The sequence below is a fragment of the Podarcis pityusensis genome (assembly GCF_964106645.2).
Source record: "Podarcis pityusensis genome assembly, chromosome: 1".
NCBI classification, from domain to species: Eukaryota; Metazoa; Chordata; class Lepidosauria; order Squamata; family Lacertidae; genus Podarcis; species Podarcis pityusensis.
The window spans coordinates 106,635,231-106,648,619 of NC_138028.1; the positions used below are offsets into that span (position 1 = coordinate 106,635,231).

At 41.4% G+C, this 13,389-nt stretch overlaps 1 protein-coding gene and 1 long non-coding RNA gene across 4 annotated transcripts in view; one reads left to right on the top strand and one right to left on the bottom strand.

Moving 5' to 3' along the window:
- Positions 1 to 11,089, top strand: part of GPD2 (glycerol-3-phosphate dehydrogenase 2) — an 84,255-nt gene extending 73,166 nt beyond the window's left edge. For all 3 annotated transcript variants that reach the window (XM_081007031.1, XM_081007032.1, XM_081007033.1), the window contains exons 14-17: positions 753 to 865; positions 2,367 to 2,445; positions 2,556 to 2,654; positions 7,129 to 11,089. In XM_081007031.1, the coding sequence (XP_080863157.1) occupies positions 753 to 865; positions 2,367 to 2,445; positions 2,556 to 2,654; positions 7,129 to 7,254 (417 nt within the window). In that variant the 3' untranslated portion in view covers positions 7,255 to 11,089. The remainder of the gene's footprint in view (positions 1 to 752; positions 866 to 2,366; positions 2,446 to 2,555; positions 2,655 to 7,128) is intronic.
- The window catches only part of LOC308479391, a 119,973-nt gene that overhangs the window by 19,416 nt on the left and 87,168 nt on the right, over positions 1 to 13,389 (bottom strand). The window lies entirely within an intron of this gene.

The following is a 13,389-nucleotide window of genomic DNA, read 5'->3' on the forward strand; positions in this document are numbered from 1 at the left end:
CCCCCAGAAGCTGTACTTCATGTGATCAAGGAGTTCCAGTATCTTGTTTTCAGGCCTTTTGAAGCTAACTTACTTGCTATGGAAAACAATATTTTGTCAAAGCAGGATAGCTGGTTTCATCTGTAAGTCCCTACTGGAACTTCCAGAGCCTGGAAAACACTGAACGTGGTCAGGCACATTGAATACAGGAGCAGAACAGCAAAGGAAGAGGGGATTTGAAGATTCCCAACTAGGGGCTGCCTCGTTGTCCTGCTGCCTGAAGAGAGTAATCACAGCAAATGCCAGAAGCCCTCAAAAATTGGATGCATTAAAGCCTGTGTCTCGCCATTTAGTGTATTTATTGTAGCTATAAGATACCAGCATTAAATTTAAAGGCCATCTCTTGTCCCTTTCTGTCTGCAAGCACAAGTCTTGCTGACATCGCTGCTAGTTGCATGTGTGGATTGAGGGCACGTTAGAGCCTTTAAAATCTTTACATTGCACGTCTCCCGGAGTAATTATCGCTTGATAATCAACACTTGTACAACCAAACCAGTGATCTAGCTGAAGCATGAAATGCTGCCTAATCTTAATTACCTTGTTCACCTTTAAGCACTTTTTGGTCATCAACTGCTGATATTCCTCTAAGGACCAGCAATTATAATTAAGTGAAAGGAGCCAGTAAAACATTACAGCAAAGAAGGAATTCGGAATGTAAATATTTGCTGTTACCCTAGAGTTGAGACACTGTGTGCTGCTCTCTCTCTGTATAGGAGCAGCTTGCAGAGGCGAAGAAGTTTTTGTACTACGAAATGGGCTACAAGGCACGATCAGAGCAACTGACGGATCGCAGCGAAATCACTTTGTCCCCAGGAGATATTGAGAGGTAAATACATTGTGCAAGGTAGTAGTTGCTGTTCTCTGGGGTCTAGACAGAACTGCAGTGGGTAGGTGGCAAGTGTTAAGAACCAAACCCCCAGCTGCGCAAGCTGGGCTGAGATGGCAGATCCTTTTATTTAAGTTTGCTGCCATTGTACGTGATCTTTCTTTGTGTTTATTTGCCACGTTTGAGGCTGGCTTGAGGGGTGTATGGGGTGTTAGGGGACGGGTAGGACCTCTGGTGGGGGATACATTGTGCTCCTTCTGGGGTACTTTGTCCACCTTTGGTCCCTACCCTGCACTCAGCTCTCACCTGTGGCTCCTAGAAGCTGTAAGTGTGTGCCAGTGCCCACACTCTTGGAAATGGCTTTGACTGGCCTTTCCTTCTCCATGCAAAAACGGACTCCGGCAGATTAAGTGGATGAGACCAATAGTGGGTCCAACGGTCAAGAAGGCAGTTTCTGCATGAGCTGTAGAGGGAAATGGTGGGCAGACGGGGCTTGGCAACCTGGGAAGGTTTCCCATCTAGGAGAAGGAAAACTGATCCTAAACCACCACTGCTTTGTGGGATATCTTTGGGAGAAGGAAGGTTAAAGAGCCCTACATAAATCAGGAGTGGAGTCCCTAGGATGGTTGGATGGCATCATATGCACCTCCTTCTGTCAACTCCTGGATCACATCAGCGAGGCTGAGAGGGAGGTCTTGTCATCTGGGCAGCCCAGGACCTCCATATACACTGCCTAGACTTGCGCCTAGGGGAGGTCACTTCAGCTTGATCTCACCCCCAGAGTACTCCGTTGTCTCTCGAGACAGACAGATGCCATTAGGTTGCCTTGACTGACGGTTTGACTTTCCCTGATTGGCTAAGAGCATCGGGCATAATTATATCTCTATCTTGGCTCAACACCTGTTGGGTCTGTGTATGACACTGCCTTGTGTATTCAGATGATTAATCCATCTGGTCCATTAACACTCTCTCTCTCTCTACGCTGACTTGTAGTGGCTCTTCCGCGCTTTTAGGCCAAGGATGAGGAACCTCTATGGCCCTCCAGATATTGTTGGGTTCCCACTTCCCACCAGCCCCAGCCAGCAGTCACAGATGATAGGACTTGTAGTCTATCGACATCTGGCGAGCCACATATGTTTCTGATCCCTGCTTTAGGCAGACATTTTCCCCACTTCTGCTACCAAGTTTATTCAACTGGAGATGCCAGGGACCAAATCTGTGTGTTTGTGTGCAAAAGTATGTGCTCTACTATTGAGCTGCACCTCCTTCCCCAAGCTGACTGAATCCTGGCAGTACTTGGTATGGTAGAAGGTGGTATGTTATGGCATTAAAATGAGGAAAGATGAATAGTGTTGGTGACAATAACCGTGGCACTGTCTGATGGTGGAGATTTTGCAAGGAAGGAGGAGAACATCCCATAGATTTAGGTTGGGCTTCTTTATAAAACTGCTTTTGCTGTTTGGCATTATATAGCTGTTTCCTGAATTATCCAATTTTGCAGATATAAAAAGAGATTCCACATGTTTGATAAAGATGGCAAAGGCTTTATTACCATAGTGGATGTGCAGCGTGTGTTGGAGGTAACATTTTACTTACCTTAAAAAATACTATCAAAATTGCCCGATGTGCTATTAATAGTGTTTTGTTAATCCAGGATTGTGGGGTTTTTTTCTTTCATAAACTTTTATAGAGCATCAACCTTCAAATTAATGAAAGAGCACTCCACGAGATTTTGAATGAAGTAGATCTGAACAAGAATGGGCAGGTTGAACTCAATGAGTTTTTGCAGGTAAGTTGGTTCCTTTTAAATATGTGTGATTGTTATTATGCATATATTTTATATGCAAAGTATAGCATGACAAGAAGGGGTGGGCAGGCAGCCCAAGCAAGCTAGAGGGAGGGGATAGCCAAAACAGGCTGTAGCAGCCCCTCAGCTCTCCTGGCTTCTTTGTCTGCCATCCTTGTGGGCCCTGCCCCTGAGATCCAGCTCCCCAGGCCACTTGACACCACCACAGTGGCATCTTGGAAGTCAAACGGAATCCCTTCCAGAAGTCCGTTCGGCTTCCAAAACATTTGGAAACCAAGGTGTGGCTTCCGATTGGCTGCAGGAAGCTCCTGCAGCCAATCAGAAGCTGCGGAAGCCCCATTGGACATTCAGGTTCCAAAGAACATTCACAAACTGGAACACTCACTTCCGGGGTTGTGGCGTTCGGGAGCCAAAACGGAAAGTACCAAGGCGTTCGGGATCCAAGGTACGACTGTACTAGCTGCTCTCATCCTCTGAGGCTGGCCTTGTAATCCACTGCTGCCACTGCTTGATTGCCATGGAGAGTGACAGAGAAGCTGTGCAGGGAGGTGGAAGACACTCAGAATGCAATTTTAGCCTATGATCTGGCTGTCACATAGTGCAGGCAAGTAGGCCTTGAAATCAAGGTCTCTGAAAATCATTTAATATTTACCTTTTCATCTTAGATTTTTGTCAGCAAATTGGTAATGGGAATGCTGTTCCTCGGTTGGGCAAAACATTAAATCCTTTGTTTCAAACTTAGTTGTGTTGACTCCTTAGGTTTCTTCCTACTCACCCCTGCAGTTTCTCCCTTTTAAAAAATTGATCTCCAGCCTACATTCCCACTTAACCAATTCTAGTAGACTTGGCTTAAATTTAAGCAGGCAAATTTTCATGCTCAGAGTTTGTCCTTTCCATGCTCATAACACTGACTTGTATGGAGACTGATTAAATATTGATTTAATATTTCTCCTGATTATTTAAATTAATGAATTTACAGGATGTTTATTTATTTTGCGCATGGGCAACATGTTAGATGCCACTTAGTCTAGTGGTGAATCAGCACAGTGTTGCTCACATTGTCCAACATAAGGGCCAGCGGCCCAGGACATGATTCCTTCTTAGTGGTCCAATGCTGAATATAAATTCAGGATTTTTTTTGCTCTTTTCAGAGGCTAGCTGTATCTGTGATTTTGTAAACCATTTAAATGCAGGTTGGAAGGATGTTTGCTACATAGTAGCCAATGGTTGGACAGACGGATTTTCCTTTTTTAAAAAAATCATTCTTTTTTTGTTCCAGCTATATGATAGGGATGGAATATCTTGCATAATCTCTTCCCATCTCATTATTACACCTATTTAAAAACTGAAATTCAAAAAGAGGGGAGAAGCAAAACAATATACCCCCCTTCCTATGATAAAAATACTAAATTTTCTGCTATTGGGCTGTAATTAATTCAACATCTGCTTGACACATGGATTACTCCAGGATCACATACATGCCACATTCAGTTTCCAAGCACACCTGCATTGTTAAAATTTGTGCATTCCATCTTTCAATTCTCCCCCCGCCATGTATTTCTTTTAAGGGGGGCACCCACCCACCCAGCAAGGTATGAGAGGCAGCTTGAGATGGGGTGGGGGTAGGGTATTGCTCCAGACAACAGCAAGTAAATCACTGCGATCTCTCAACCAGCGTTGATCTTGCTGCATGTTTCTTTGCTTGATGAATCCTTTAGCACACAGTATAGCCTTTCCCTTAGCCAGATCCGCCCTTGGGGTTTGATGTGTGAAGGGAGAAGCTTGCCTGCGTGGCCCTCTCCTTACTTCGCACGGGCAATTCCCTCCCCTGTTGTAGTTAGGAGTATCCATAGCTTGCCTGCAAGCAGAATTGGAACCCCAGTTTTTGAAGTCTCTTCTCAACCTTGCTAGCAAGCATAGCTAGCGGTAACCGGAGTTTTACTGAGTTCTACACATCGTGGCAGTTCTAGACGTCATTGCCACGAATCAGGAAGTGGAGGAGAGTATCAGCACACAGGAGGCGGAGGAGAAATTGGCTAACACGAGCCTCAAGTTGTGTGTTTGCCTTGATGTTTGAACTCTGCCACTTGCATATCAATTGGCCTGTGAATTGCTCCCTTATCCTATAAAACCAGAGGGGAGAAAATTGGTCTGTGGTTTTGTGGGTGCAGAAGGTGGAACATAGGAACACACGTGTCTTTAATTCCAATGCTGCAAAATACACAAGCTCTAAAGAGGCTTCTGAAATGCGTCTAGGCATCCATTTGACTCCTTTCATACAAGCAGCGGCTTATTTGTTTTCCATTGCCAGCCAGGTTTGTTTTTGTAGAGCCTTCCTTGGTTAGGTTTTTCAAATGACTGCCAGGTCCTTCCTGCGCAGTGGCAATGATGAATGCAGAACATGAGATAAATTAATGCTGGGGATTTTGGTCAATGTCAGCCCTTTCTTCACTGTGTCAAGTTAAACAAACAAGATCAAGGCAAAGGAAAATGGTAATTGTCTCTCTCAAGATGGGTTGCAGATAAGAGCATTGTTGAATCTAAATGTGGAAATTTTCACAGGTTGAGTCTAGTGTATTATATATATATATTTGTGTTTATATGTATATTCTCCCCCCTTCCACACTTAGTAGACTAAGTTATGCGAGTACATTTATTTATACAGAGGTTTAAAATAGAAAATTTGCCTGTAATGTAAATCACGTTAAGGCGTTTTTTTTAAAAAAAAATCTACTCCCCACTCCCAGCTAACATTGCAGTTTCCCCTTTCTCATTTATTCTAAGGCTCCAAAATTAACAGGATTTAATTTTAGATTTTGAAAGACTTATTCTGTATTGGTAGCACTTTGATTTCATGATGGCATTTGTTTAAAATTTGGCTTGTTTTGTCAGTGCCATCATGTTAAGATGAAATAGCTTATCCTGCCGTATGTTATTTGTGATTTTTTTTTTTAAGGGACCAGCTTTATTGTGCTTTGCACACTTCAGATATTTACGGGTGCGTACTTAAAACCATTTAACACAGATTTGCATTTTTCATTTAAATTTCCAGCCTATCTTATCCCAAGTACTTGGGCCAGGCAATAATACCAAACAAGCCAATAAAACTAATAATGCCTATTTAAAATATAAAATGCAATGTTTAATTCATCTTGTTCTAGACCAGTTTCTCTCCTGCCATCCAGAGCCTGTAAAAAACAAGATCTGGTTGCATTTTTGGAAAATATTCATAATTCAGGACTATACCAGTTTAGAATACAGAGTAGGGGATCTCTTGTTTGACATTGCCTCTATGTCAGGCAGAAGGCTTTTTGTCTAGCCACCTCCCTGGTGTGCTATATTTGTAGGTAAGGGGTGCTTTTCATACACAAACACTTTGGGACAGGTGATTTCACACTGCATGTATTCCTCAGTTGGCACTGACCCACGTGGATATAATGTATTGGGCATCACAAGCAGGCGGGTAAAAAGGAGAACTTCTGCTCCTCAGAAGGAGTAGGTCTTTTCATTTATTAGACACACATGATGATTCTTTGAATAAATAGGATGGTGAGTGGCCTACTTCTGTTTTCTTCTTCGATACCTGTTTCCTAGATTTTTAAATCTCCAGGGCAGGGACATATCCTTCTGTTCTTTGAAAGTACCATGCTCATGGGTGATGTTACTGTTATCCATTCGTGTTAGTCTAGTCTTTCAGATGCTTCAACCTGCTTAAACACCATGGCTTTTCTCAAGTAGCCAGAAGAGCTCCAATGAATACTTGACTGCGCTTGCTTAGGCAGTCCAATGAGTTAACATAAAAGTCAGAAATATTCATATCTATATATACCTATATCTATATGTAGATATATATATATATATAGCTGTATATAGATATCTGTGTGCACATACACACATATACATACAGAGAGAAAGAGATGAATATCCTGGAGGAATTTCTGATTGCTCAGAAAAAGGAAAATTGGCCAAATAATGCCTTGCACATTGTTCATTCATCTCTGCTTTGGCCCTAAAGGAAAAAAGTCAGAGAAGTAAAACGAGAGTGTGGCTTGTAGCATTTGCTGTCAGGTTGATAATTGTGCGATGCAAGCCCAGCATACCAAATAGGGCTGGAAGAGCACTTTTCCAATTGTTCTGTTGGCTTTCTCATTGGAGTAGCAACAACATGGAATCAGAATACTATTAAGAGAGCATGCCCACCAGTGGTAATATTGAAGATGCTGTGCTCATCTTCTGAGGTGTGGAGGGTGGTGACACAAGAGCGATGCTTCTCAGTGGTCTTCCACTCTGGATTTTGAGAGTGAAGCCTGGCTCTACTTCACCACAGAGTTTTGTAATGTGTTAACGTTTGCTCGTGTGTTAAGACATTATAATACACACACACACACACACACACACACACACACATTTCTAAATGAATGAGTCTTCTCAATCCTGGTGTTTGTTTGTGTTTTAGCTCATGACTGCTATCCAGAAAGGATTTGTCTCTGGAAGCCGTCTAGCTGTACTTATGAAAGCTGCAGAAGAGAACATCCACCAGCGCGATAGGATTTCAGTAGATCGGAGTGGTGGCGGTCTGTGAGTTTTGGGAACCCTCGGCTGCAAAATGGTGGATCTCCTGTTGCTGCTGAAAAACATTCCAGTGCTTTCAGATGTGTCCCGCTTCCTCTGCTTGATCTGTCTGGCATTGAGCAACCGTACGGAAAAAACACTGTTGCAGTCTGCTTACTTAACAGTCTACTATTGCAGTCCTTAAAGTTCTACTACCATTTTGACTTTTGGCGTCCTTAACTGGGTATATGTTTCTGCTTTCTGCAGAATCAGTGGTGGACATGCATTTGGAGTGAGGGAACTCTGCCCCCAGTGCCTTTTTCTGGGCAACTCCTGGGGGATCTGCACTACACCTTGGCTGCCCTTGGGGCCCATGGCAGGAGATCCAGGTGCAGTTTCATTCTGCCACCTGAACTGGAACAAGAAAAAATCCTTTTCTATCTTAGTAAGGTGGCCCCTGGCTCTCTTCTCCTATCTTGCTGCTTTGATTTGGCAGAAGTGGAAGGTGCCAGCATGCCTTTAGTGTCTTATACGTCGGCTTGTTTATTAAACTTCTGGATTGCTTTTTTCTTTTTCTTTTAGGAGAAGTGTGTTGTGCTAAATATTCGTCTTGTTGCCTAGAACTTTGGGGATGATTGTATTATTATTATTATTATTATTATTATTATTATTATTACTGGTATTGCAAAGCTATTAAAGCATGCATGTCGTTTTAAAAAAATGGAGTGATTTGTTGTTGGGGAGAATAAGAGTTCTCACATCTGGATTTTCCATTGAATATTGCACAAAATATAAATGTATGTCCTGAAAATTGCCATGATAATTGTGTCCGGGTTGGAGGACATATTGAGTTCAACATATTTAAGTCTCATTGAAACTAGTGGGGCGTACTCAATTATGTCCTTCACCTGTGATTTACAGGTGAATTTCTGAAATCACTTTAAGACAAGCATAAGTTTAGAAGCACAACACAAGATTATTATGACCATTATTTAAATGGTGCCTATTATGCCACCATGGGAAAACGCAACATTATGGATGGAAGTTTCATCCCTGTTATTTCTTCTATAGCAAGTGGTAAAGTTTGTGGTGCATATACAGTAGTTGGGTTTCTTGTGAGGTTTCTATCGTGTTTTTAATGCCAGTATCTCAAGTTATTGTTCATTTATGGAGAATACACAAAACAAAGCACAAGCCGAAACTATTCTAGCATCTCAGCATGTTTTGCTAGAGAAACATGGAGCTGGATTTCATTTAATTATTATTAAGGTAGCCTGTTTGATTTTGGGCACGCTTTTGAAGCATGGGTTTTCATTTATCTTTTGCCTTCCAATTAAGTGGGATAATGTCACTCAGGTCACTTGGAAGCTTTCTTTTTGCTGTCTACAAAATAAAGGAATAGTATGCAGCAAAGAGAAAAGTTGACATCAGGTGGGCCTTTATTTTGATATCTCTAAGGGCTTTTACCCTCATGCCAGTTTTTTTATTTAAGGGATACTCCTGTAAGAATTGACATGGGAAAGTTCTGCACTATTTTAACGGCATGTCGAGATCGTTTTCATCATCATTATTACTCTTATTATCATTATTTATTATTGTTAGTTTCACCCCCTGAGTGATGCAAAGAGGGCATCCCAGGGAACAAAACGTAGGAATTGGCCCTTAATAGCATGTAGATGTAAGAAGGGTTTCTGTGTACAGGGCTTTTCAGTACTGGCATATACCGCAGGATCCTTCTAATGGACCATGGAACTATCTTAATATTCCTGCAATGCCATCCCCAAACCTCTCCCCTGCCAAAAACACTTTTTGAAGGTGTAGAGGGCATTTACTGCTAGGAATAGCTGCAAGTGTATTAAAAGTAACCCGGCAGCTAACTTTTAGAAGGATCCATTCACATTTTTGCATGTATAATTTTTTTTTCATTCTCAAGATGAAGGCAAAGAGCCACAATCTAGTAAAAGATATTTGAGGGCAATGTTCTCAGAGGCCTGCTGTGAAATTCCATTCAGACATTTCATTTTGCTATGATCAAGGTCCCTCAGACTTACTGTTTTCTATGTTGGCAGTAGCAGGAAGGAAATGGAGAAGAAACAGATTTGTCTTGCTTTTAGACCCTGAGCATTTCAGATAGACTTGAAACGCATGACTAAATCCTTTTGTATATTTGGACATTTGGGACGTCTGTCTCTGAACACAAAGGGTTATTTTGTACTCTCGGCTGCTTCCCCTCCACATCACCAACACACATTGGGCTGGTTTTTTCATATCTGTTTTCATCCCCTTATATATGTGTGTGTGCATCTAGTTTGGGGGACATGAAAAATCAGCACCAACCATTAATTGGAAACTTGCTTTCCCACATATTGCAGAATGTGGGGAAATGACTACCGTATTTTTCCGTGTATAAGACGCCCCTTATTTTTTTGGATTCGAAATTAAGAAAATGCACTATACACTCTCCGTGTACAAGATGACGCCTTATTTTAAACTTCAGAAATTTAGGAAAAAATATAGTCTTCTACATGGAAAAATACTGTATTTCCTCTATTTGCACCCCTAAAAGGGTGTGTGTGCCAATATTTGTATATAATCAAAGTAGCATTTTAAAATTTCATACCTTCAGACAAAAGAACATCTGCTATCATGTTCTCTCTCTCTCTTTCTCTAACCATTAGCTTAGCAGTAGGTCTTTTAGCACTGAAGAGCAATGGGTATCCAAGCCATGTTACTTTAGACCTGTCAGAATGAAAACCTCAGCACAAAGTGTTTTCAAAATGCATATAAACCTTTATATGCACATTAACAGAAGGCAACACAGGATTTCCAGCAATGTCTAGGTATGCCAATAACTTTAGCCCTATCGGGGCATCATGAGCTCCTGTTTTCAACAACACAAGAGCATGGAGCAGGCAGCACCATGTAGATTTGCATCTGATGTCATGTGCTTCCCCCCAAGGTCTGTACATACAGCACAACACTTGTGAAAACTTCCCCAGAACCTTGATTATGATGGGGTGACCTTCATGCGCACCACTATGTTCATGAATGGCCCTTCCCTAGAGACATCGGTGGGACTCCTTGGTGTGGTTCCATTCCTTTCTCCCGTAGCTCTTTAGCCTAGGCATTACTCTCCTCACCATTTGCTACCAACACGTCCACACCATGAGCATGCACTTGTAGCGGAGGTTCTTTTCCTTTCTTCCGTAGTTTTATAGTATGCACGTCCCCCCATTTTGGGTTGGATCTCTCTGAATGTCTTTCGCTTTGTGACGCGAGAGTCACATGTGCGCCACTGTACAGGAAGTGAAAAGTTATGCGCATCATACTTGACTGATTCAGTCAAATGATAGGTGGAGAATTACTTGATTGGCACGATGTTCTGGATTTTTGTTGTTGTAAGTTTGGAAGATGGTCACATGCCGGAAATAGAAAGCACGTGCAGGGTTTTTACTTTTCCCAGATAATAATTCTGTATAATGCCACAGTGTTCCAAAAAGAAAGCCAAAACAATGAACAGCAAAGCAGCCCTGTGGTTTGGTGTGTGTGTGTGTGTGTGTGTGTGTGTGTATGCACACGTACCTATATGCATACATATACAAATATACTTTGCCGCATGTTTTTCCATCTGGCACTTTTATGTATTGTGACGGGTTATTGTTCAGGATTGGACTGTTAAATACTGTGTTTGAGGCTGGGTTGTCATTTTTATAACTGTCTCTGTGTTTTATTGTCATTATTTATTACTTTTGATATACAGAATGAGCTGCATGCATTTATAGAGCAATAAGAGGATGTATTTAATGTGCCTTGTTTTTAACTGAATAAGAACTGAACACATGAATCAATAAAACTGATTAAAATGGTCCACTCGCTGGCATTTTGATGTTACCGGCAGTTACGGAAATAAAGTTGATTAGTCTTGAACTATACCCTCCCTTCTCTTGCGCCTCCTCCCCACCCCACCGGTGGTTAAAAGTTTAAAACAGATTCTTCTTAAACCTCCAGTTTTAAGGGATAATATAAATTACTGGCCTTAACTCTGTGTATCTGGTTGGGTAAATTAGGAGTTAACATCCAAAGAAGCTTGTCATGAGGTATTAATAGTAGATGTCCATTTTGGAATACAGTAGAATATATTTTCATTGCTACCATGGAGGGCTTTTTTCCTCTTTTTTCTCTCTCCTCCCCACACTGTGAGATCAGAAAATGGCAACAGCCCACAAATTGTTACCAGGATGGACTTATTTATTTATTTTGTTTCATTCAACCCAAAGCTCTTCAGGCACCATGTCCCCAGCCCACACTGATGAATTTTATCATGACTAAAATCAATAGGAATAAATGGAAAAGATTACATAATCCATTTTGATCATCTTGCATGTCAGGTTAGTCCAGAGTTGCCAAGTGCTGATAAATGTTCTGAAAAGAGAGGGAGGGGGGAAGCTATATATTTTCATTGACAGCAAATCAGCTAAGCTGTTTATAAGTTTTTAACGCATTAAAAATAAGAATCATTCTCATATTCTTTTATAGTCCCAAATTTACGTTTGGCGCATGGGCTTTTTCAGATTATGGTTTTTGTTTCTTAACGTTTGCTGTCAGAATGCATTTGTTTTGCTTCGTCATGTGAATGCTGTGTGGTTGGCGGCTAGAACATTATGAAATGTTTAGAATCAATGCATCTTGAGCACATAACTGCACCCCCCCAAAAAAAATATGGTTGTGTGGGTGATGTTTTTGGAGACACATTATTCCACCAAAAACCTCAGAGCCTGCTACCTTCCTTATGCGCAAAAGCATTAATGCACCTCCACACCACATCCTTGCATGCGCTTTGAGAGGGATAGTTGCCCTCTCCACAGAGATAGATAAATGAATTCATAATAAACCTAGTGAAAAGGATGTGCCGTGGCCAAGGTTTCAGCCTCCAAACATATAGGAAAAGGAGGACGCGCATTTCAGCAGCGAGCCTGGAAAATACCAAGTGCTTAGAGTGAATTCCCACATCAAATTTGAACTGATTGCATTTGATTGGGGGAGATTATAAAAGAGAGCAACATCTTCAGTGATGTGCGTTTTGCCGCTTAAATGAGTTCTGTTTCTCACCCGCTGAAAATGAAGGGCCTCTCAAGTTTGCCCATCTCCTCCTGCCTTTTTAGTCTCATTCCTTCCCACCTCCCAATTATCCACTGGAGGTATGAAACGTATACAGAGGCGCAAGAGCATTCATGCTGTACAATATTTGCACAGGTGTTGTGATCAGGAGGCTGCTGCGGGCTTCAGTCCAGAATCAATACTTCACTCAATCTGTGTGAGACACAACTAATTTAGGAGAATTCCTGGTCTTCTCTCCCTGCGAGTATCTCTGCTTTCCATAAACTGTCAGTGGCTAATTCCTTGCTAAATGGTGCTGTGCCTATTCTTAATTCACCTGGAGTTTTTCTTTTTCTGAAGGCATAAGCATACATTAGGTTATTGAGTTGGATTTGTACTGAAGTGCAGAGAGATTTGCTATTAAATCTGCACCCCCCCCCCCGAAATACTGTTAAGCTGTTACATTTTGGTATGTATAACTGAAGCTTTAATTTGGCCCTCATTGGGTGTTAATTCAAACTCGTTAATTCCTTAAAAGTTTTTTTTTCTTTTTAAGCGGGTGCAATATCTTGAATTATCTGTTATTCAACAGCTGCACCGTCTGAAGAACATCTGTTCTTCACATGATGCAGAGCTACATGCTTTCTGTGGTGTACTTTCTTGGTTTAAGCACAGTCTCTGTAATGATAAAATCACTAGCTGCAATCTGGTTAAAAAATATACCCACAAACGCATTGTGTCTTCCTTCGTTCAGTGAGAAGGAATATCCAACTTTGACATGCTCTCTCCTGTCATCCGAACAAGACATTTGGTCCTATCTTACCAAGGCACCCTAATCTGTTTGTCTAAGTAGTGTAGATGTAATTAACTTGAGCATTAAAACTGAGGCAACTGAAGTGAACTGAATCAGTGTAAACTGATTTGAAGCACTTTTTAAAATATATCAGGTTCTCTCTTGGTTTCTCCTAACTAGTAACCTCTGGACATAAATGGAGAATTGCTCCCTCCTAATCTGTTCAGCCGAATTTATTTTACTGAACCGCTGAGATGCTTTTAGTTTTGCATCTCT